This window comes from Syngnathus floridae, chromosome 10 (assembly GCF_059516105.1).
Source record: "Syngnathus floridae isolate MCC-2025c chromosome 10, RoL_Sflo_1.0, whole genome shotgun sequence".
In the NCBI taxonomy this organism is placed as follows: domain Eukaryota; kingdom Metazoa; phylum Chordata; class Actinopteri; order Syngnathiformes; family Syngnathidae; genus Syngnathus; species Syngnathus floridae.
Genome location: NC_142422.1, coordinates 8,448,683 through 8,472,301, shown reverse-complemented (window position 1 = coordinate 8,472,301; position 23,619 = coordinate 8,448,683). Strand labels below are relative to the sequence as shown.

The window sequence follows — 23,619 nt, the reverse complement described above, 5'->3', positions numbered from 1 at the left end:
GGTTGCTGTTTTCATATAAAAGTGGTTTAGGAAATGGATAGAATAGCTAAACACATTGCAAGTCGTTACTTTTGAAAATGTTTGGAAATCCATCTGAACTTGAGGTTTTTATTTTAAATGGTATGTTCACAATATACACAGTGTACTTCTACTACGTTCAGTCTGAAGAAAGAATCCTTTTTTTCTTTTTTTTTTTCCCCCCTCCAAAAGATTCAAAGGCAAAGTGTCCAATACAGAGACATATGACAAGTACCACTTTTTTTTTTTTTTTTTTTGCAAAGTAGTGCTCAACAGTGACATCGTGTCTTGTCCCTGTGCACCCATGGGAGTGCCGTTCAGTACACCAGGTGCTTGAGCTCCGAGTAGATGAGGGGGAACATGACCGTGCAGGCTCGGAAGAGAATTGCTCCACTTTTAAATAAGGCTCTGTGTTTGGTGCTCCAGGGTTCGCACTTGAAGTTGAAGTAGATGGCATACAAGGCCACGGCGAAGAAATGACCAATGAGGATCATTGGTCTGGGTGACAAACTGGAAAAATAATAATGTAATGGTTCATTAACAAATTTGTAACGGCATAGTATAATTATAAAAGAGCTTGGGAATAAACTCATTTTTATATTGTGCATACACTGATAGGAGTCCAATTGGTCCAGCGATGCACTCTCCTCCGAGTTTGAAATACTGAAAGCAGGCTTTCCTCAGCTCATGCAGTGATTCTGGCCAAAACACACCAAAATGACAAATATTGTCTAAGCTAATAACAATGTTTGTCGGATCCGGACGCTTACCATCTGTGGCTGCAAACAGCTCGTACAAAGCCTGGGCCAACACGTTCACCACAAAAGAATGTGATGACTTGCGCTCCCAGTGAAATTTTTTCTTTGCCTAAGAGGTGGAAAACAAAACAAGAGAGACTTCAATTACCAGTGCTGTCTAACAGATATGTTACTGGTTGATGCTTGCTTCATGTAAATTGTCATCCTGGGTTTGAGACAGGTAAAAGGCTGATTGGTTTGGCGTCTTTTTTCACCTGCAACAGGGCTCGGTCGTCGCACAGGTCTGGAATGTTCTGCAGCAGGCTCCTCCAGATGCGGACATCATTGAGCGCCACACTCATCCCTCCACCAGTCAGAGGGTGCCTCATGTTGTAGGCGTCGCCAAGGAGCAATACACCTATAAACCACAGAAATACAATCTTCCATCATCAAACCCAGCATATTTTCTCATCTTTATCAACATCACCTTGAGGCATAGCAGTCATCATTTAAAATGGAAGGTAAATAAATTCTACCTAGCAACAAGTCTGCCTAAAACGTAACATGAAAAGTATTACAGTATTTTGCAAAAGTCCAAAGCCATTTTTTTCTTCCTCCAAATCTGTGGCAGAAAAGGTCGGGTTCAATGTGATTCGGTACCTGGCTTGTTGACAGGAGAGGGAGGGAGGAAGCTGGCAGGCATGGACCTGACACGGTCGTTCTGTAGGGCTTCCATAAAAGGTTCCTTTAAATGCTCTGAAGAAAGAGGGATGGAGAAGAGAACAGAGATCACTCAGCCACCTTTCCAGGAAGTTGCACATTGACTGCATGTGTGGAAAGTGCCCGATCAATACGTCGATGTGACCGACGGTAGCATTTCAGATGGACCCCTGAAGGTTAGTGTAGCTTGCAGAGAGCATTGCTGATATTTCAGTGGAAACCCCAGCGCCGGCATGAATACAAGTGCCTTCCAGCACAAGGTGACATACCTGTGAATAACATTTACCCATGGATAATATTCCCCACCCTCATCCGGATCACACTTACTCTTATTAAAAGAGTGAATAATTTGAACGGTTCAAAACCAATATAGTACATATGCTTTAAAATGCAGGTAGGTGTGTGTGTGTGCGTATAATTATAATTTAATTATAGTAAATGCTCAAATTCTTTGATGAAGTGGGTCAATGTGGGTTTATTTCTTAGCCAGCATTTGATCTTGTAAATGTATTTCTGTCCTTTACCTGGCAATTGAGGCTGTACTTTCTCGGCCAAATATTGTGGAAGGTTACGTGGCATCTCCCCCCTCACATCCACAAGCACTCTGGTGTGGCTGGAGGAGATCTGATAAATGAGCACAGGGCTCGGGTTGGCCAGCACCAGCTCCGCATGGTTGGCTTTAAACTGGGGGCAATCCTAACAAGCCAATCATTGAGAAAAAAAAAAACAAGTTGGAGGTGTGTCACATTGTTTCCCACTACTTTTCTAAAGATTGATTTACACTGCATGGTTCAAGTAACACAATTTAGTTGTGTGCATGCGTGGGGGGGGGTGATAGGGGCTTGTGCAAAAATGCGAGAAATGCACCTTCATGAGGCAGCCAACAAAGTGAGAAGAAGTGTGTGCTTTTCCAGACACCAGACTCTTCCTGAATTTGGAGAAGCATCCATCAGCCACCACTGTCAAGGCTGCATGCACTTCCTGCAAGACATCTACATCAGTACAAAAGCGGATTGCTAAAAGAAAACGCAAAACTTGTGTAAAAATGTCAATTATTATGTAAAAACGGGAAAATTATATAAAAACATGAAATCTGTCAACAATTGTAAAACCTCAAAATTATTATGTTAAAACGTTTATTAGCAACTTTACACTCGTATTAAAAATTATACATGTATACAAAACGATGATAATAATTTCCTTTTCTCACCTTCACGTCCCCGGTGTGTTTATCTTTGTACTGTATTCCAGTTACACAGCCATCCTCTTCCTCTAAACTGGTCACAGTGCCTTCTATAAATGTGACACTAGAGGGCGCGAATGGACAAATAACCAATAGCCAATAGATTAGCTCGGTGGTGTTGACTGAATGATTATTTTTCCTCTCTAATAAGACAATTCAGTCAATGGTAGAACTAGGCCACATTAGTTAGAAGAACGACTCAAAGTTTTTTTCTACTACTGCCATCTACTATTGTATCTATAACCACTACCAAAAGATGAATTGACATCATTTTCATTTTCAGAGTCAAGCAAGTATAGTACTAAAAATAAATAGAATAATACAAATAGTAAAACAAACTCTAGTTGTATGTCAGTACTTACTTGGGTTCAGCCAGCGCAGCTCTCCGCAGGCCCATGATGAATCGCCCGTGATGGAAAGCACGTCCACACTGGACGTTGTCCTCTTCCTGAGGGTAGGGGATCTCCACTTCTGTGCTGCTCTCTATGTCATGGATCACATAACCGTTCACCAGATGGGCATCGAGACCCTCCACCGAGCCTGATGGGAGATGATGACATTAGTTTTTTTTTTTAGTTCAGATGAATGATGCATTATGGAATGAGCAAATGGTAACTGCTTGATCGATTGCTGATTAAAGCAATAATTGGTCCTGAGGATGACCGATTTATTTTATCAGCAGAGTTCAGTGTGTACTGCAACAACCGCCATCCCCAAAAAAGCCTTTGTAATGAATGAAGATAGATAGCATGGGCTCACACATGGAATAAAGCACTTTGAATGTTTCTGACCTTCCAGGCCCAACTCTTTGAGCGCTCTATAGCCTCCGGGTTGCAGCAACTCCCCCACGATCCTGTCGGGCTCCTTCAGATCCCTCTCCACCACCGTCACTCGTCGACCGTCCCGTGCCAGAACGGCCGCCATTGCTGATCCCAGAACGCCAGCCCCGACTATCACTACATCTGGCTCAGCATCTACCAGGAGTGAGGTGGATGTGGAAGGTACACTAGCCACTTGTTTCCTTCTTCTTGGGCTCTACCGGTGAAATGACATTGAGACAGACATACAGATGGGAAAAAGTGCAAACACTATTTGCAGCAATGAAATAGTAGACTGGCTACATGGTAGGTATTGTTGACCACAGAGTGCTAATGATAATGATTTAACTACAGAAATGCATCGGGTTGTGATGGTAGGCCAGACAGTCGGATTGTGTACGTAACTAAGTTTTCTGCTGACGGTTCAGTACATAGTGAGTACAATAAGGTGGAATATGTTAAAGAAACAGCTTATGTTGTGCTGAAAAGAAAGATGTGGACAAGCACACACACTTATTTATATAGCGTTCAAGCTTTCACAAGCAGGTGGCGGGTTACAAGAATCAATTACATGTATGCACCCATATGGAACCTCAAAATCATTTGTAGTTAGATATAAAACATTTTTGAAAAAGTGGATATAGCTCACATTGGGAAAACTTACCTTTTGACACGTGTTGTCTGCATTCTGACTTCTCTGTGGGTTGAGAGGGTTGATGATAGGCAAGAGGGACAAGAGACTCAGAGGTAAACTTAACACCCGAGATACTCTGAGCTTGTCACCGTGAAAATATCGGAAATAAGACAACATCAGTCCCACTGACAGGCATAAAACGAGGACTATCATAAGCTCTCTCTGAGCCAGTGTCCAAACAGCCCCGGACTTTTTGTATATATACGTGAAGCTGGCTAATCCCAAAAAAGTCCACATCTCGGAGTTAAAAAAAAAAAAAAAAAGTTAATTAAATATTAAAAAACAGAAATATTGGCACCGTCACGCCAACTTTAACTGTCGGTTGGGATCGGAGACACATTAATATTCATCCAATGTTCAATCAAAGTACTCCAACATAAGACGTCACTTTGGTAACTCATGTTAATTCTATAGTTTGCCAAATCGAGGGATGCTGAATATCATATGGCAATTAGAGAGACGCTGACTATTCGGATTGGACGGTTTTACAGAGCGCTCCCAACCCTCCTCCAATCAGATGAGACGCTCCAGTGAGCAGAGCTCACGCTATGTGCTGATTGGATTTCAGAAGACTTCACTCGCACGCCGATTGGCTCGCCGACTGTCGGGATTATAGTATGATGTGATGTCAGGAGAAAGGTGCGCATACATTTCTGGAGCAAAACCAGGGTCACTCAAGTGTTGAAATTGCAAGTTGAAACGGATATCGAAGTTTGGACGTTGAACATGGGCCATACACACCCAATGGGTGTCATTTGCCTTCCAAATATATGTATACCAATACATATTTTTGACTAATTTTATAGGTGTATTATCAGATTTTGAGTTGATAAATGACAAAAATTTGAGTTTAGTTTGAGGGCAATACAACAACCAAATGTCACTGACTTTGTGAAATGGCGAACAATGGCATTCTTCAATGGTCGTTTAAAAAGCACAATATAAAAGGTAATAAAGCAAAATGTTTGTCTTTAAAATGCAAAGGTGGGACAACTATGAAATGAAACACAAATCAAAGACAAATCAAATCTAAAAGTGAAATTGTACAAAAAAAAAAAAAAACATCAGAGCGAGATCAAATGTTGAAATATATCACAGCTTTGGGGATGCCAAACAACCCAAAACATGAAAGCAAGGAGTACAGGTTTCATTTGTTAAATCATTTTAATCTTATGAAGATATAAAACAAATCCACTTACACTGAGCTCCTAAGCAGAAGTGGTTCAGAGGGTGGTATGTAATGAATGACTTTGAATTAAAAGTGGGAAATGATATTGTTCAAATACTTTTTAATGGAAAGGGCTCAAATCTATCCCATCGGGCAGGCCAAAGAAACTGATTAGTCAAGAAGAAATTACTCCAAAATTACTCCAAAATGATTAGTCTGAGAATTATTAGACATGTTTACTTCTACACATTCAGGAAACTATGCAACCATATTAAATATAAAATAACATTTGAAAGGATAACAGTAGCATGTGCTGGACCCAATTGAATGTCCATGAACTTGTACTGTGAATGTGTTTGTATCACTTTTCATAACACTAATTGAGCTAGTTAATAAACAACAATAAAGGAGCATTTAATGTGCTTTTAATGTTCTGCATCACACCCAGGACTGTCTTACTATTATTATAAACAAGATAATTACATGTTACAATCAACTTAATGTGCTCTTTGAGCTTTGAGGAGCGGCTTTAACACAATTTAATTACTTTGTTTTCAATGAGCAAGGATGACTCTTTATTTCACATAGTAATTAAAGATGGATTCATATTTTTCTTGTTTCCCAGATGTTGATTTTGGCTCACCATTCTGCTTGATAAAAGCCTAGAATAAAACATAACATTAATATTTGATAATAAATCCCCCCCCAAAAAAACTTATGGAATGTCCCAATAAAATAAATTTCCATACAAATTGGTTATATTAGTGTAAAACTAAAAACATAGCAACATCAATGGACAATATGTGAAGATAGGCAAGGGCAGTTTGGACTTTTACGTACCTCCATCTCCTCCAAAGTAGCAGAACCTTCTTCCACTTTCAGTCCAATGCCTTGGCTGAAGCTTGAGTATCGCTCCTGTCCGAATAATCCAGTTAGAAAAGGCCAAAAGGCATGTCTGAAAATTTCCCATGAGAGAGCATACCTTGACCATGTTTGCAATTAGCCCATCTTCATGGATGGAAACAGCATTCCTGAGTCCTCGAGCAAAAGCATCCATGGCTCCGATGTGAGCGATGAATAAGTCCTCCGGGTCAGTGGACTCTCTGCGCACCTTGGCATCAAAGTTCAGGCCTCCAGGTTGCAGGCCACCTTGTTCAATGATGGTCTGGAGAGGTGGTGACACTTATGGATACATTTCAGCAAGCCAAACAGTGTGAGGACACGAAACAGCAAATCGTGACTACGCAATTACTTGATCTTTCACGAAACTCTTCAACAGCAAAACTTGCCAATTAGATTCTATGGTTTGATTGCATAGTGGAAAATGTTATTCATCACATTGTGCTTGTCTATAAAATCACCCATTAAAGGAACAACAAGTAAGGCAATTCAAACAATAGAACTGGATTTGAATTTTAAAAAAAGCATACTAGTTGCTGAGAGCAAAACTGAACTGCATAGCAAAAATCTGAGAATGACTGAGAGTCTGAAACTATCACCTTCATGACCAAAGTTGTGTTTTTGATGTCCATTGGGAACTGGTCAGTGTCCCAGCCGAGGTCAGGGGAACCAGTGTTGGCATCAACCGAACCCAGCATACCAAAACTGACAAGAGGCAAAGTATTGAGCTGCTAAGCTAAAGGAGGCTCACATGAAGTATGGTGCAAGATGGTTGAGGTGTCTCACGCAGAGGCCATGACAATGTCGTGTTCATATGAGTGTCCCGCCAAGGTGGTGTGGTTGGGCTCGATGTTCAACTTAAAGTCGTGTTCCAGACCATAATGCTTGAGAAATCCTAAGACGCTCATTGCATCTATGGAGGGAAACAGATATGAGAAGGAAATTCGTAATGCCATTAATCCATTACAGGTCCCCCCAAATAAACTACCGCGATGATTTGGTCTTGTTTTTAATAATATTGTAAAATATAAAAACATGAAACAACAATAACATAAATATACAGTGGAAAGTTCATGGGTTAAGAATGCTGCGCTCCTTTTTCACTTCACGATCTGGAGCTTGCTCGCAATAAAAACGTTGGCTCGCAACACTAAAATCACCAGCTGGCCGACTGGAAAAACCTGTAGGGTGAGTTGCTCGCATACAAGTTGAACATCTTACCGTAGTCATATTGGTGTTTACAGGGCTCCTTTGGCTTTGGCTCAATCAGAAACTGGCACTTTAACCCAATCTTCTCTTTGTATTCTGGTGATAGCAAGCACGTCAAACAGACACAGAGAAACATCCATTTTCATTCATCAATCCCGTGCGAAATCTTGAGCATGACATTTCAACTTTGGAAAATGTATGACATCATAGAACAACTTATTGGTGTTGCACCTTAGATCCGGTTGGTCGCTGGCCCACTTAGTCCAAATTAAAATATCTGAAGTACTTTTTTTTTTCCTCTCTTTTTTGCATCTCCACAGAGTTTTTTTTTTGTTTTTACCCTCACCAAAACAAAACGGGTTCTCCCTAGTTTCATGCACCCACCATATATTTAAAATTATGTGGAAATCAGTTTTGCCTTATATCAGTAGGTCATAAACATGCCCGATTATACTTTGGGGGTTCTTTCTGTTCAGCGTGATTCTAATACATATTGGATTCATAAGGCACTAAGATGCAAAGAATGCCCAATAGACCTTGGGATACATACAATGCAGCTTCTTATCCACCCTAATAGTTTACTAGTATGTACCAACTTTAGTGATACAGTGCAGCTTTTTAATCCACTCTAGTAGTTTATTAGTATGTATCAACTTTAGTTGACAGTATTAAATAATGCATGGATGACCTTTAGATGGCAGCTGTTATGTTGTGTTGGATTTCATTAGATTGTGTCACGTCTCGTCCCTGGTTGTTTTATTATGTGCATATTGTCTTAGTTTCTGTCCGTGTGCCTGTGTGCTCGCCCCTCCCCTCCTGTGTCTCCATGACTAGTGTGATCATTCTCACCTGCCTCTTGTTACCTGTCGTGTATTTAAGTCCTGTCTGCCCCTCACTCCCGTTCGGGTCATTGATGTTGTCATGTTTGATGTCTTCGCGTATGTTGTCTTCTTGTCTCACGTCCCGGTCGGTCAGTCCAGTTATTGTTTTGATAAGTTGTGTCAGTTTGCTGATTCTGTTTGTTTGTTGAGTTTGTTTTCCCTTCAATAGACCCTGGTCCAAGCTGCACTTGGTCACCCTGCTCCACCCGTTCCGTGACAGATTGTGCTCATGCACCATATGCAGGGTTTCGTGAGTATATTGACTTACTGACAGCCATTTTGAAGAAGTTGGCCATATGTTTCAGTTCTGCAGCAACATCAGTATTATGGACAGAGAGGAAACCCTCCCTTCCTCCCCAAAACACTAAGAACAAAAATACAATTGTTTAGAAATTTGTTTACAAATGTAGGACATTAATTGGTGAATGGCTCAAACATTTTTGGTTCATTCATGTATATGTTGATAGTTCATTATGTCTAATACCAAAGTTTTCTGCACCCAGCTTCTTGGCAACATCAAGCCCCTTCTTGACTTGCGCACCAGCGTAGGCCAGAACGTGACAGTCTGGGTTGGTGGCTGCACCATTCATGTATCTGCCAAATACAATTAGAACCGCCATCAACTATAACATCTCAATTGTGACGCATATCAATCCAACAAATCAAAATACAAATATTTGAGAAATTCCCCAACAGGGTCCTCGTTGTCCAAAGTCACACTGAGCTCTGTCAAGTCGAAGACAGGTGATTTTAGGAAGCAAAAAACGGTTTCAGTTACTTATTTCAGTACGCCAAAAAACTATCAAGAACTAAATACTGTCTAAATTCACATTGCACAGACCTTGGATGGGCAAAGAGGTTGCAGGTCACCCACAGCACTTTGATTCCAGTCTGGTTCTGTAATTTAAGAGCTAAATCTGTGATTTCATCCAGATTCTTGTTTGACTCCTCCAGGGTGGAGCCCTCAGGTGCCATGTCTCTAAAAGGAAGATATTTTTTAAAAAATAAGGCTGTTTAGCCACGTTTGTTTACCTTTGCTGCGCAGAGGGTCATGTTATGTTAGGTCCGTTACCTGTCATGAAATGTGTAATATTTCACCTGTGAAAACATGCAGATGTGACAAAAAGTAAACTCGCAGGATTTCAGCCAATCAACTTTGTTCAGGTCAGATTTTAGGAAGATGTTGAATTCCCTTACGCCAATCTTGGTAAAAAACTCAAAAGCAGCCTGCAGTCGCTTCTTGGCTGCTTCCAAGGGAGAGCCTTCATTCCAGGCCCGAAGTAGCGTTGGAAAACCAAAAGGATCAGCACCTGCAGTCCCAAACAACTGTGTTACACAGTCTTTAAAAACAGCACATGCAGTAAAAGAATGCAAAATCCTGAAACAAAAGCTAAATTACAGTCAGGCCAGTACATTACAGGCACAGGTTATGGATGAAATCAATTGCCAAAATGAATAAATGTGAAAATAAAAGCAAAACTAAAAAAAATTAAAACCGTTTTGATTGTATTTAATTTATTTTTGTATAATTTCCACATTTATTTTGCTACATATTTCAAATTACATCTTTTTTTGTTTTTTTGTATTTTTTTAATCAAATGTTTTATATATTTCTTTTCACTTTTATTTACTTTTTTTTCTGCAGTTTTCATTTTGTATTGCAGAAGGAAAAGGTATTTGGTTGAAGTCTTCGCCTATTCTAAAATCAATTTTAAAACAACTTGATGGTGACTGTATTCATGCTACAAAGTGATAACTTCATCCATCCATTTCCACATTGTCACGTCTCGTCCCCAGTTTTGCTATGTGTCTAGGTTGCCATGGTTTCTGTTCATGTCGCCCCTCCCCTCCTGTGTCACCTCAATGTAACTAACCAGTCACCTGCCTCTTGTTACCTGTTTTGTATTTAAGTCCTGTCTGCCCCTCACTGCCGGTCGGATCATTGTTGTCGTCATGTCTTGATGTCGTCACGTCTGTAGTCTTGTCTCACGTCCCGGTCAGTCAGTCCAGTAATTGTTTTTGTGTCAGTTTGCCTTTTGAGTTTGCTCAATAAACCCTTGTCCAAGCTGCATTTGGTCTCCCTGCTCCATCCGATCCGTGACACATATTGCAAATGATTGGGAATCGCTGCAGTAAAACTAAAAACTGTATGAATTTTTAACTGAGCTCCTGCATGCATTTTAAACTGAGCTCTTGTATTTATGCAAGTGTGGTCAGTGTCTTGGCATGTCATTGCATTTTGCAAATTGTTACAATACCAGTGCCACAAAAAGTGTGCCAGTAGCAGACTGAGAATCTCAGCCAGTCCTCCATCGTTTTCCCCATAAGAACCTGCACATGAGAACGACACAGTGGAGGTTTAAATCACATATGCATGCATGTTAACGTCCTGCACCCGTCTGTACCTCCTGTGCATTGTAGTGTTTGAAGCACATGACATCTTCTGCCCCAGCACCAGCAACATATGGGATCTTGGGAATCCCTAGTCAGCAGAAATGTTTCACTCCGCATATCGAAAAACATACCAGGCAGACAATAAAAGCACATATCTCCAGTCACACGAATTTGCGTGTGAAAGATTCAAGACAAGGCTCAGACAAAAAGCGTATGAAGTATACCATTCAATTGGTTTCGGCGTTCGTGTTTGCAGCCTCGTCAAATAATTAATGTAATCGAAAAATCCAACACATGTGAGTTTACAATGCGTGTTAAATTCTGTAACAAGTGTTTTTACCAGCAAAGAATTCCTGCTGAGACGCCATTGAATCACGACGATTACGGCTGCTAACTTTTGCAAGTTTGTTGACGTGCCACTTTCCTGAAGTAGTTCAGTAGATGACCACAGGGTGGCGCCAGATTCATTGTAATGGTTGTTTTGAATCTTAAAATTACAAGAGCATTAGATTATGTGGAGGCTAAAGCTTTAAAATCCAGGTCATTTTCACTGTTTATTAGAGGTTACGCCTTACTTGTAAAATATAGAATGAAGAGACTGAGAAATCCAGAGCAGTGATTTATGGACATTTAAATGGCAGTATTGGTGAGGGAATGACTGATAGTGAAATGCTACATTCAACTAGTTTCGTTACAGGCAGTGTGGGTTTAGTTTCTACTCAGCCACACCCACATTTAAAAAAACTTGGTCTTTGAAACTGCAAACACTACAAACACCAGTTCAGACATGTACTGTATGTATGCATTTCAGTTTGTTTTGCATAATGCATGGCTTCTACAATGTTATCCCTTATTGAAGAACCTTGACATACCAGATCAGTTTCTCCTTTTTCATGTCAACACTGACAAGCAGGATTCATGAACTGATAAAAATGACACAATACCAAAATACAGAGTCAATGCAGTGTTTTTATTCCATTTTTAGAAAATGTGATGCTGAAACATCAATAAAAAGATCTACTTAAGATATAAAGTATGAATTTTCCTTAGGTGAAGCAGTACCTAACCATCAGCAAATTAATGAATATTTACATTTTATATATTTTAAATGGGATAGATTGTTGTGCACTATTGAAGCCCCATCTTGTTTCACTGCAGAATAAGGTGCACATGGGAAAGTTATCTTTCCTCCTCTTGACTTTACTCACCAACTTCTACATTCTAAGCAATGTATGTGCATACAATAATAGAAAGGCAAACAAATGCAAGCCAGAACCAGGCACAGTAAGTGCAGCACCTCTCACTTGGCATCGTGATACTTCGCACACACACTAAGAGGCGGTTGAAATGCGTGAGTGCAAAATTTGCCGCTTTCTAGTTATTACCACTCTTCTGGCATAATGCTCATGAGTCAGTGGTAATTTATAGTTCCATGTATAATATTCCCACTGAATAGTTTCAGGTGCTGATTGTGTGTACTTATTGACTGTCAAAGCCCACATTTGGTTTAGTAATGTACAGCATATCCAGTCTGATGGAGTCCATGATTCCTCTAGCTGCTAGAGTTTGGTGCAGGGCACAATAGGCAAGCTGCTATGTGGAGGGGTCTGGCAGACTCAAGTCCTTCTTTCTTTTCTTCTTCTTTACTTTGCAGGGCTTGCAGAGGCAGCACAGGATGCACGGGGAGGCCAGCAAGAGGAATGGAGAGGTAATCAGCATCACAATGCTTACCCCAACCAAGATTCCTGCCACCTGAAGGGCAACATGGCAACAATGGTCAGATTGACAAGGTGACACTAAAATATACTGTACATCAAATACTCTAATAATGTCAAAAGGTGCAACAGCAAGGTTCCCTGTTGTGTTTTGCATATTTGGAACGCATAAATAGCCATACTGACGATCATTTCTTTGACACGTGAATCTGACACGGGTTCATTGACAACACATTCTGTGCAGCATTGTGAACTTCACCTCATGATCGTTTTGAGAATGTGAACTGTAGTGCCAAACAGAGACTTTCTGCAATAACAGAATAATCATAAAATCCACTGTAATCTGGGAAAAGGGCAGTTTACAAAGAGAAAGGTAACTACAGACAAACATTCCTGTCTTCATCAGACAAAATCAAGGCAAGATTTAAAGTAAACCTCCTCTGACAGTATGAAGCAATCGAATGTCTTTTACAAGGCATGTAATTGTCATGATGACAGTAGATGGCTCCAAATAGATTTGCGGCTTCTAAAACCTGTTCGGCAAGGAAGTAACCCAATCACAAGATGAAGTGCACTCTTGTACTTGTGCAACTTTGCAAACTCTCTGGCCCAGGGGCGTTGAATGGCATTAGAAAATGAGTTAGCTTGACTGGATGCCTTGTGTATGATACTTGTAAGAACTCTCAAAAGCACAGTAAATCTTCAGTTAGTTGCACCATCACAGCAGGACGCAGTCAGAAAGTTAGTTGCTAAATAGTTTTTTTGACTCTGCGCCATGAAATGAGGGCAAGAATGTGGGATTTTAGGGATTATCTCAGATTAATGTCTGATGAAGGGCTAATTGAGTACATGGGAATTTACAATAAATCCTTAAAATCACGTAACATGTTTTTGGAAAATTAAGGAACATCAGCTTCATTAGTGTCAACTCAGTAAACTACGCCAGGGTGCAGTGCTTTGTCCTGCATTTTTTTCACAGAGACCAAATTTTGCTACCTGGCAAGCCTTTGTACATGAATGACAATTACTGTACTCATCTGTACCTGCGTTCGGTTCCACATAACCGAGGCTCGGGAGTGGCCGAGTTTATTCCTGCAAGGCCCTTTATCGTAATGCCTGAGGAAAATGTCACTCTGCAATTACAAGACACACATTGAGACAAGAAAGACATCCGAAAAGTACTTTTTTTTTTTTTTTTTTTTTTTACAACACTCACATCCAAATTCTGTAGACAGTACCAACAGAAGGTGTGTTTGCAGCTCTTGCACAGCATTTGCGCACAGCCCTGGTTCCGCTCAATGTAGATGCCACACACGGGGCACTGTTTGATGGCAGCGTCAGAGTCGCCGCTGCGCCGATCCCCGCAAATGTGGTTAGAAAGAAAGACAAAGGATGTCAAACGCTGCAATGTGAATGGGGGCGAGTTTAGAGTCGCGGAAGCCTCATGAGTATGTGAATTTAGTGGCACTGTGTCGAGTCTGTGCTCATTTATTTATTTTGGGGGTTGGAGGTATGACAGGGGTATTCTGAGCAGTGAGTACACAATACAGGCCACAGCACATCATGGGCAACGTCTAGTAGAGTTTGAACGGCTGCTCTATAATAGCAATTTTTTTTATCTGCTCAGAAGTGGGGTACAGCTTTGACTGGTCACCTGTCAATCACAGGGCACGAGCAAGGCCCAACATGAATATGACAGATATTCACAGTTTCAGACACATCAGGGTATGTTTGCACTTCTAATATGTGTCACTGGACTAGACCAAAGTCTAAACTGTGAACTATGAACTGAACTAGTTTAAATTTGTGAATTGAACTTTGGACAAGTTTGCATACAAAATTATTTTTGTCAACACTGCTATTAGTAAGTCAGTAGTGAACAGAGCTGAACAATACACGAGAATTTTAAAACGGGTTGTCCAGGAAGGGGTATTTACGAAACCTTTTTGTGTGTCAAAACTCCAAACTGCTAAAACAACGATGCTATCGTTTGGGCTATATATGCTGGTAGATTTTTGCTTGCGTGTGTTGCTGCGGTCGCCGTCATCAGTCACCTGATCTGAACCTGATGGAGCATAATTTTCAAAGGTTTTACTGGGGAGGCCAGCCAAAATTTGGTGATGTGTTGCATAAATTAGCATTAAAACTCTCTCATTGTTCAAGTATTTGTTCTGGACCAGCTCAATGAATTCTTGTTCGATCAAACGAGCAGAACAGTCTGCTTCACTGCAGTACACAGGCTCCTTCTGTACAGGGAGAAGTCCAACATGCCCTCCTCCCTTCCTCCCTTCAGTTCAAGCACAATGGAATCACAATATTAGCCAAGTGATATAAATCAGTCTGGCGGTCGCAGCTCAGCGAGCAAAAACAAAGTTGGAGCAGAGTGTTTCTAAAAACGTGCACTAACTAATGGAAAAGTTAAGAGTCAACATCGCAAACACATACAAGTGTTACTTTGCTTAATCCTCACTCATCTTTCGCTCACATAGCGCTTCTGCTTCTAGGCCTGTCTGACTGACCTGTTTTCATGAAAGTGTGACATCATGGTTTGGCGCTCGGGGCATGTATGGCTCCCCTGCCAGAGTCCTCTGCAGCCGGAGCAGAAGATGGTGTGACAAGTGGGACACGGCACAGCGGAGGGCTGGCCTTCGGAGCTCGGCGGCAGGTCGCACACAGCTTGGCATTCAAGCGCCGGACACCAGGTCTTATTAGGATCCAGCTTTACTCCTGCGGACAGCACAAGTGGTATTGGTTCCCTGACCAAGCTTGTAGTGTAGCTCCACTTATATCAAATAAAATTGCCCTATTAAAATAAATTGGAATTCCTTTAATACGTTCCAGTTCCCCCCACAACACTAAATTCCTGAAATCTTGTTTTTTAACGCAAACCTAATGCAGAAGTAGTGTAATGAATTTACAACTTGGGTATTGTAAAATAGCAAATGACCTGACATGACAGTAGATAGTAATAAAGGCAGTTGACATTCTGGAAATAGTCTTTTGCATAACCTATTGGGAATTCATTGGCCACAATGATGAGTACAGCTGCAAGCTTTACTGGAAGAGCAAACTCTGTTTAGAAATGCTTACAAACTAAAACAGAAGTTTCTGTAAGATTCAGCAGGCTGGGGCAAAGACGAGAAGGGGGGTGGGAGCAGGCAGCCCAAACACAACATCCCAAGAATGTGAGGCTCAGTGGTGCTACTTGGTGTAGCCTCGGGCTAATGTGCGACCTCAAGTAGCACCATGCCTGTCACCTGGCATCAACACACTTGCACAACAGTACGATACTACCCACCTCTTTCAAACTTCAAGCGCTCGTATAGTTCAGTCTGATCAGCAGAGGCCAATTCAGATATCTGAAAACACACACAGAATAACCTTGTTTTGAAATACTTTTGCTATTACTTCATCTTTAAATGAAATTAATTTACAAAAAATATATTTTATCCTGTCATTAATTTAACATGTTAACATTAATCCTATGGCACACATTATTTTAAAAATAATCATAATCTGCACAGCAACTTCATTTTAGTTTCCCTTGTTTTGACTGTCAAGGAATACCTCAGAGTCAAGTAGCACGCCAGTGTTTCTGCAGGCCATATCAGGGCAAGTGATGGGTGCCCCCCCACCCTCCTTGATGGTCAGTTGAACATACTGCTGCAGACACTACAGGGAAAAAAAATATCACACCAGTTTTAATTATTATAATCATGATATTAAATAGAACAAGGTACCTTTGCACAGATGGCTTATTGCGCATGCATGTTAAGTGCACGGTCAAATAATTGCTATATAATGAAGAGTAGATCACTTTTAAAACTTCTGCAAAAAATATCATTTAGAAGTCATGTGTAAGCATTGAGTTGGCCAAACGCAGACTGATTTGAGGAACATAAAATAGGTTACAAAATGTCTCTTCTTGGGTAACATCGCAGATTAAATCGACTTCTTCTTTAGAAAATATTCAAAAAACACCATCCTGTAAAATTCCCCGAACTGAGGAAGAAAAAAGTTTTTTATCTTTCAACAACTGAGATAACAAAGTTATATACAGTTTATCAAAGCTAATTCATTTCCTTTTTCAGGTTTGTTATAGCAGGAAAAAAGATCAACATTTCCGATTGCTTTTTATTTCTATCAGGTGATTGCAGATACTGTTTACGCATAAGAGATCATAAACTGAATGAGTGACAGTGACACCATATTCTCTGGTGCGTTGGGACAACAGTATAAGCAGAGGGCAGACACTTTCGCCAATCTAAATATAGCACAGAGGCACAATTCTTTGTCTGCAGTGACCACGGTCCAAAAGAACACCAACAGCTTATGTTTCAGGTACGGTCCTAAATGCAAACTAAAAAAGCATAAATACATACAGCCAAGATATTAGGTGACATTAAAGATTTTAAGTTCTACTTACAGTTGTACAGTAGACGCATGCACAGCTGTGCAGTGCCCTAGTGAGTGCAGCTGGGTGCTCGCAGAGGCATAGCTTGCAGAAAACATCAAGGCTGGACTGATGGTCGCCATTGATGGTGGTAGATTGTTGCGGTTCTGGTTCTGAATCCTCTGGCCCCCTGCTCTGTGTGGAACTTGTGTCGATCATGCTGAAGTGAGGTGGTGGGGGAAGTATGACCGTGCTGCTTCTAGCTCCTCTTCTGGGAATGGGGAGTGAAGGGAGTAGCCTACATGTTGTTGACAGGATGACAGAAGCGGCTCAGAATTAATTGTCTCTTCTTTAGGTGGAATATTTATAGACACCCTTAACCCATCTCACACAGAGAAATATTGGCATTGGGTTCCAAAATATATTGAAACCAATTTCCAAACAATTTTATGCATTAATGTGGATTTTTACTTGAAACAGAATTCTTCACAACAATTAACAATGTTTTAAACCGGTTTTCATAATCATTTGGAAAAGTGGATTTCAAATAATTTACCTTGAAAAAAAAACACTCTATCACTCGTATATAGCAAATTTTAAGTATTTTTAACATGGATTATTGTTTTCTAGTACTTCAGGTTTTTTTTTAGATATTTGCTGTTACTGATTTACCCTTAATTCCTAAACATTACTTAAAATAATCCCTCCACATAGCTGATCAGATCTGTTTAAATTCTAGTATTATGCCCCCTAAACTAACATTATGACTCATGGTATTGCTTACAGCGATGGCCTTATCAAAACCCCCAAAAGATATTTTTAAAAACATAAAGAAAAATGTTTGCTGATCAACTTCTTGCAGCACCCATTACCAGTACCGAAAACAGAGCTTCTTTGAATAAGGCCAGAAGTACGCTCTGTGACTTTGAGGAGAAAAAAAAGAAGGAAAGCATTTCAAAGAACCTCAGGAGTTATCATTGCAACATGTGATTCACACCTCTGGTCCTAGTCATCATTGAACCCAGGCTGAAGATTAAAACAACTACAACAACATTTTTATACTATAATAAACAATACAATTTCCTTTGGCTTCTTTGCATTGGACAGTAGAAAATGGGAAAGGTACATGATGATGCCATACAGCATTAGCAACCTGGGGTTCAGTGACAGTGTCTTGCTCAAGGACATTTCAAAATGCATGGCCACATTGTGACTGAAGATTGAATTTATTAACTTCACGTTGGGAGGCGACCACTCTACCTCTTGAGCTCAATTGCCTCAACTCAATGTTTTAGATTATGTCTCACCTAATGATAAAGTCCCAACTTATTTTTGTGGGGTGTAAAAAAAAATACGTGGGTGTAGGAGAAAGCCACAAGTGTAGAAATGATGCTTTTATAATCTTTGCAGCATGATTGGACACAGTGTAGCGTAACCAAGGAAATTGCAAGATAAAATGCTGTAGCCTGCCACAATCACATAAAGTTTCCCTGTTTAATCACAATCGAGCTGTTGAAAATGGATGAGAACTTTGTGGCAACCCAGCCAGTAGTGACCTACATTTCAAATAGGTGATCTTTTGTTATCTGTTATCAATCAGTGGTGGCATGGGTCCTTGTAACTGGTGTATCAAAGCATGTTGGCATTTTCCTCCTTATCAAGCCAGGCTACTCACATAGTTTGATGTGCCGAGTTGGAAAATAACAAGAGGACACACAAACTGGTTTATAATCACTGTTTGCAATCACTAGTTTCAAGTTTGGCATTTTTAACCCTGACATTTTGAATAGCTGCATTTAAGTGGAACCAAAGATGGAAAAGGTTGTTCCATGTCAAGTACTGAATTCGATCAACTTTTAAGATTAAAAGCAAGAACAATAAATAAATAAAGATTCGAAATCATTCATAAGTGTAAATTGTTGCTTGTATAAAACTTCACATTCAACATGAATTTGGATGTTTCACTGCTATGCATATCAAAAATCAAAATAGAATCCCAGCAAAGACACCAAAATGAAATTCATGTCACTAATGTTCAACTTGTTTGCCTTGGGTGTAATGACGGCAGTTTACCGTAATAAGGTGTGAAGTTAATTGCAGTGGTCCTGGTGGCATTCCAGCCACAGAGAATCATTTGTGACCAAAGGGGCAAGAATCAGATCTGCATCTACTTTTGATAGTCAGCCCCAGATTGCTGCAAGAAATCAATTGCGAGATAGGTAAGGCAGTTGCCACACTGGTTGGGCAAACTAATTCTATCCAATATTAAAATGCGGGGATTCGCGGGAGGGAAAAAAGTGCCATACTACACACAGGTGCCCTGTAAAATGATTTCTACAATATGCATAAGGTTAGTCAAAACTTCAAGTTCGCATTCATATTGAATAAGTGACGCAGTGCCCACCCGTATAGATCCTCAGTGACGAGCAGGGCCGCTTACCTTGCGTGAGGCCAAAGCGGTGTCAAGATCCGCAGCCGCAATGCTTCTTCCACACACTGCCACCGAAATGTGTGTTGCCAGGTCTCCTCGCTCGACAAAGTTGCTCCTCATCTGACGCTATCGCTCGCTCCACCAGCCCCAATAATTCAACAGCGGTCGCAGTAAGCCGCTCCCTTCCCCACTGTTTCAACATTTCGATGTTGCCGATAGTTCAGACACGAATGAGAAAATACTTTAGAACGCCTCCTTTCGTTTCTCGTCATCGTTGCAGCCAGGAAGCTGCGCTCATAGCTTTTTTTCTTTCTTTTTTTCTCTCCCCCTTTTGCAGCCAATTTCCAATTTTGCCCAGATGGCGGCGCGCAGAAAAGGGAATCGTGTTCTCTGCACAACCACTTTTTTTTTTTGCGTTAAATTGAGTTCTGACTTGTTTTGCAAACATTAAACCAATGAAGATGCCAATCTAACGTACTGAGCCTAGAAGAAATAAAAAGCAACAGCCACTAATGCATTCATTGACTTTTGTGGGCTTAATTTACTTGATCAAGTAAATTTATATTGAAAAATGACAAGAAAGTAATTGCATCACACTAGGGCTTGTTTTCGGAGAGGCTTTTTAAAAGCTCAATAAAGTTGATTTGCCATGATATGGTCATTTAGACACAAAACACAAGAGAGAAGATAAATAAATGCAACTCATTTCTTCTTCTTCTTCTTCTTTCCTTCCTTCTTCTTTTTGCTTTTCTTATCTTCTACTTTCCGATAAATTCCAAAGCCTTTGCGGACCATGCAGCCTCTCCAGAAGGCCTGGACCTATGAGGGACAAACAACACGAGTCAACTCACCACTCTCTTTCCACAAAGTCTTCCAAAGTACAGTTTGGAACAGTGAACAGTGAATTATGTTTACCCATGGGGGTATACAAGCGAGAAAAAGGGGGAATTTGCTTCAGCTTTGTGAACTGTGAACCAATTAAAAAATGAGGAACATCAGTACTGCATTTTGAAAATCATGGGACTGTATTGTTTATTGGCTTGCTTTGTGAATTCATATTTTTAGTCTCATTGTTGCACACAAGTGATAGGTTGGCGCTAGGGGGTGCTATAGCTCCATCTGTAATATCAACAGCATGGACCCCCCCCCCCACACACACACACACACACACACCACACACCCCAAGAAATGTTGTGATTTACCCATTAAGCATACACACAACACCAACAACCCACACAGACCACTTGAAATCTGTGTTTGGCAACTTTCAAATGAATGAAAAGTTTTTTACCTGAACAGCAGCTTTATTCCTAAGCTCCAGCTGGCGCAGTCTCTCCTCCTCTTCCCTTTCCTCCTTCACCACCTCTTCCATCTCGCTGTACTAAAACAAGAAAAGAAACAAAAATACTGACCCACACTTATTATTGTTCATCTTCACTTTGAAATGGGGACTGTGTTAGTTGCTTACCTTCTTTTGCATTGCTGTCAACTTCTCCAAGTTTGTTGCTCTTCTGTAGCGTGTGCTGTTGAGATGCTTCTCTTTCTCTTGCATGTTCTCATCAGTGCACTGCTGCCATTGTCGCAGCTTCTCTTGTAATTCCTGCTCAGCAAGAGAAACACGATGAACTTGGATGAATGATCCATGGGAAAATTGGACACATTTGAAGACAAAAAAAGAGGTCATTCCTTTGCTATTGCATTTGCATTTTGTTGGAGGATTTGATTACATCAGTATTTTACTATGATTGAGTTATTTTCCGTTTCGACGCAAACTGAAATCTCTTGGTTTGCTGATCATCAACCAGATTTAACAAATATTTCATGGCCCAGACTATGTCTCTATTAATTCCTCGTAGCATTATTGCAATTGTTCAGTGTTTTTATAATACCAACCGCATTTTGTTTTTTCAGAAAGAGCTTTGCTTCCTCATGAACTCTCTCCTGCAGTTTAAAATGGTCTTCCAGCAGCTGAGACAGAAAGAGAGCGAGAGAGAACAGATGCTTTAAACTCCGTTTAACATAATATCCTGTTGCATTATATTAACATACAAATGTATTAACATTTCACATATGCAGCAGCAATATTCACAATTACACCAATGAAAAAATTAGGAGCAACCACCAATCAAAAGTACATCAATCTAACCAGAAAAAAAGTTGTCTACTTTTATTTAAGGTATTAACTATTGGGCAATAAAAAAAAATTGAAATTTTAAATATAGTGCAATTGCCACCTCATTAGCTAAACAACTTGTGCAAATATTAACAGTGAATATGTAATATGCACATTGTGATTGCACCTGAAAAATGTTACGTTATCATTAGCTCATACAACAGTGGCTCTTGGAACAATAATGGACGGCTGCACTCACCTCAACTTTGTCTGCAAGTCGCTTCTCCGCTTCCTTAATCTCAATTTGTGTTCTCTGAAGCATCTGCGCCGTGCTTCTATCCTCAAGTTCCTTTCTTGCAGCATTCGATTCAATAAGTCGGCGAAGCCGATCGTTGAGATCGTCATGCAATTCTTGCAGTCCCTAATGAGATGGTGACGTGTTGAGGTTGGAAATACATTTATTCACAACATCAAATCAAAAACAATGGTAATTGAGATGTGCTGTCTCACCTTCAATTCATTGACTTTCTGTTCGAGTGTCTCTTGTCGCTTTGGAAGTGTACGTCTTCTCCTCTCCATCTCCCTCTTCTCCTCTCTGGGGGCAACACGACACAACACACTTCATCTTACCTAATAAAACATGTTTAAAACTACAGTGCCCCGACAAAAAAATAATAATTATTCCCTATGACATCATGATATAAAAAGTACATAATTTATGAAGAGGCCCAGAGGTCAGTTTCTGTTGTGATTCTCATAACAGAACCTGTGATAGGCTGCTGCTCACTGTGACACTAAACAGAATGGGCTGTCTGCTACTCATGAGTGCTACATTCCAGATTCCCAAATGTAATATTGTTAAGATTCTCTCATATGGTGTTTAGCAAGCATTATTTTCACTCGATGATGTGTTGAACCTTTTGTTGCTCTCAGCATTCTTCTCCTGGTCCTGTCCATCCACCACCTGCAACAGACAGGTGAAGCTGTGCTTCTCCTCAAGCTCAGCCTGTAGCTTGGAGACCTGCTGTGAGATGTAGTGACTGCATAGACAGAACAAACACAGCAGAATCCACAAGCTGAGTCCAGGTCAAATTCTCGTCGATTTATTGAATTGGTCATAGATTCTGTCTGAACTCACCAATCTCGTTTCACCTTTTTCACTCTGGCCTAAAGGCACACACAACCATCACATTATCAAGGGTGTGTGCACTACATTTACAGCTGACTACTGGGTGTGGACTGTCCAGTATAATCACCTGTGACTTTTCAGTGCTACACTCCTTGTGAATCTGGAAAGTAAGAGCGTGTTCGAGAATGTCCAGCTGGTCTGAACACTCCTCCAGTACAGCTGCAAGCCTGAGACTCTGGACATGGGACAGAGGCATCTAGAGAACATGGATCCATTATGCAGAGTGAGGTGGGCCACCAACAGATTGGGTTTAAAGTGATACATTGCCAACTTGAGACATTGGAGGGCATATTATTATTATTATTATTATTATTATTATTATTATTATTATTATTATTATTATTATTATTATTATTATTATTATTATTATTAGTAGTAGCAGTAGTAGTAGTAGTAGTAGTTGTAGTAGTAGTAGTAGTAGTAGTAGTGTCATCATCATTGTTGTTGTTGTTGTGGCAGTGAACCACGTCATTTTGCTCAGGCAATCGGCAAAGAAAAATAAATATTGTATTATATTACATATTATTGAATGGTAAAAAAGAATCGAAACGTATTTTTCATTTGTCAATCCGCAATTAAACATGAAACAAACACATATTTCCACAGAAAGCCTGTTGTACGTCGGGCACGATCGGTAGTGGAAACTAAGAGACATAAACAGAGATCAAATCATGATATGCAAAGTGAATTTTTAAATATATCATAAAAAAAACGCGAAAATAACATACTTACTTCCATAATGTTATGCGTGTGAAGTGTCAGAACAGCAAACAGTGGCGAGAGATGAGTTTTTAAGTCGCTATGGTAACGCTGCTGTCACGTGATACAACCGACTATAATCAAGACTGAAATTCAAACGCATTAAAAATATGACGTGCATATTAATAACGCCGAAGAAGGAGGAACACCGCACAGTATATTTATTGTGTGTAAGTGTGGCAGTAACAAACGCGTTTGCAAGGTCTAATCAAGAAGCGCACATTCGAACACTCACAC

At 40.3% G+C, this 23,619-nt stretch overlaps 4 protein-coding genes across 5 annotated transcripts; all 4 read right to left on the bottom strand.

The window, feature by feature from the left end:
- Positions 1–94: 94 nt before the first annotated feature.
- On the bottom strand, positions 95–4,666 carry sqlea (squalene epoxidase a). The gene is made up of 11 exons (XM_088388287.1): positions 4,201–4,666; positions 3,510–3,753; positions 3,081–3,258; positions 2,686–2,782; positions 2,343–2,456; positions 2,000–2,171; positions 1,416–1,511; positions 1,031–1,173; positions 789–885; positions 629–716; positions 95–528 (listed from the first exon to the last, which is right to left on the bottom strand). Exons 1-11 carry the CDS (start codon positions 4,465–4,467, stop codon positions 336–338), a joined length of 1,689 nt encoding a protein of 562 aa, XP_088244413.1. The 5' UTR covers positions 4,468–4,666; the 3' UTR covers positions 95–335.
- Positions 4,667–5,375: 709 nt separating this feature from the next.
- Positions 5,376–11,230, bottom strand: LOC148392250 (uncharacterized). Its single transcript, XM_088388074.1, has 14 exons — positions 11,123–11,230; positions 10,794–10,870; positions 10,647–10,719; positions 9,586–9,698; positions 9,461–9,486; positions 9,230–9,367; positions 8,873–8,982; positions 8,657–8,752; positions 7,520–7,603; positions 7,085–7,211; positions 6,898–7,003; positions 6,381–6,563; positions 6,239–6,313; positions 5,376–6,060 (listed from the first exon to the last, which is right to left on the bottom strand). Exons 1-14 carry the CDS (start codon positions 11,148–11,150, stop codon positions 5,974–5,976), a joined length of 1,323 nt encoding a protein of 440 aa, XP_088244200.1. The 5' UTR covers positions 11,151–11,230; the 3' UTR covers positions 5,376–5,973.
- Positions 11,231–11,733: 503 nt separating this feature from the next.
- On the bottom strand, positions 11,734–19,566 carry rnf144b (ring finger protein 144B). 2 transcript variants are annotated; one of them, XM_088387890.1, is made up of 9 exons: positions 19,331–19,566; positions 18,964–19,084; positions 16,924–17,188; positions 16,065–16,169; positions 15,796–15,856; positions 15,017–15,224; positions 13,714–13,846; positions 13,541–13,630; positions 11,734–12,534 (listed from the first exon to the last, which is right to left on the bottom strand). In XM_088387890.1, the coding sequence occupies exons 3-9, from the start codon at positions 17,107–17,109 to the stop codon at positions 12,376–12,378; spliced, it is 942 nt and encodes a 313-aa protein (XP_088244016.1). In that variant the 5' UTR covers positions 17,110–17,188; positions 18,964–19,084; positions 19,331–19,566; the 3' UTR covers positions 11,734–12,375. The 2 variants fall into 2 exon arrangements, with proteins under 2 accessions (XP_088244016.1, XP_088244015.1); XM_088387889.1 differs by lacking the exon at positions 18,964–19,084.
- A 338-nt stretch (positions 19,567–19,904) lies between these two features.
- drc9 (dynein regulatory complex subunit 9) lies at positions 19,905–23,450 on the bottom strand. Its single transcript, XM_088387495.1, has 10 exons — positions 23,356–23,450; positions 22,691–22,819; positions 22,573–22,601; positions 22,352–22,474; positions 21,945–22,029; positions 21,694–21,855; positions 21,215–21,289; positions 20,790–20,921; positions 20,613–20,702; positions 19,905–20,140 (listed from the first exon to the last, which is right to left on the bottom strand). The coding sequence occupies exons 1-10, from the start codon at positions 23,359–23,361 to the stop codon at positions 20,024–20,026; spliced, it is 948 nt and encodes a 315-aa protein (XP_088243621.1). The 5' UTR covers positions 23,362–23,450; the 3' UTR covers positions 19,905–20,023.
- Positions 23,451–23,619: the final 169 nt, after the last annotated feature.

Excerpts from the sequence above, each read along its gene's own strand:
- LOC148392250 (XM_088388074.1), bottom strand. The coding sequence starts at position 11,150 with ATGGCGTCTCAGCAGGAATTCTTTGCTG. Across the intron at positions 10,720-10,793 it reads AACACTACAATGCACAGGAG|GTTCTTATGGGGAAAACGAT; the intron begins GTACAGACGGGT and ends TCTCATGTGCAG. Across the intron at positions 8,983-9,229 it reads AACCTCTTTGCCCATCCAAG|ATACATGAATGGTGCAGCCA; the intron begins GTCTGTGCAATG and ends TGTATTTGGCAG.
- sqlea (XM_088388287.1), bottom strand. The coding sequence starts at position 4,467 with ATGTGGACTTTTTTGGGATTAGCCAGCTTCACGTATATATACAAAAAG. Across the intron at positions 3,754-4,200 it reads CAGACAACACGTGTCAAAAG|AGCCCAAGAAGAAGGAAACA; the intron begins GTAAGTTTTCCC and ends TTTCACCGGTAG. Across the intron at positions 3,259-3,509 it reads CAAAGAGTTGGGCCTGGAAG|GCTCGGTGGAGGGTCTCGAT; the intron begins GTCAGAAACATT and ends ATCTCCCATCAG.
- rnf144b (XM_088387890.1), bottom strand. The coding sequence starts at position 17,109 with ATGATCGACACAAGTTCCACACAGAGCAGGGGGCCAGAGGATTCAGAA. Across the intron at positions 13,631-13,713 it reads ACTGTCTACAGAATTTGGAT|AGTGACATTTTCCTCAGGCA; the intron begins GTGAGTGTTGTA and ends TTGTAATTGCAG. Across the intron at positions 12,535-13,540 it reads TTATGTGGAACCGAACGCAG|GTGGCAGGAATCTTGGTTGG; the intron begins GTACAGATGAGT and ends GTTGCCCTTCAG.
- drc9 (XM_088387495.1), bottom strand. Across the intron at positions 21,290-21,693 it reads GACTTGCAGACAAAGTTGAG|CTGCTGGAAGACCATTTTAA; the intron begins GTGAGTGCAGCC and ends TTTCTGTCTCAG. Across the intron at positions 20,141-20,612 it reads GGAATAAAGCTGCTGTTCAG|GTCCAGGCCTTCTGGAGAGG; the intron begins GTAAAAAACTTT and ends TGTCCCTCATAG.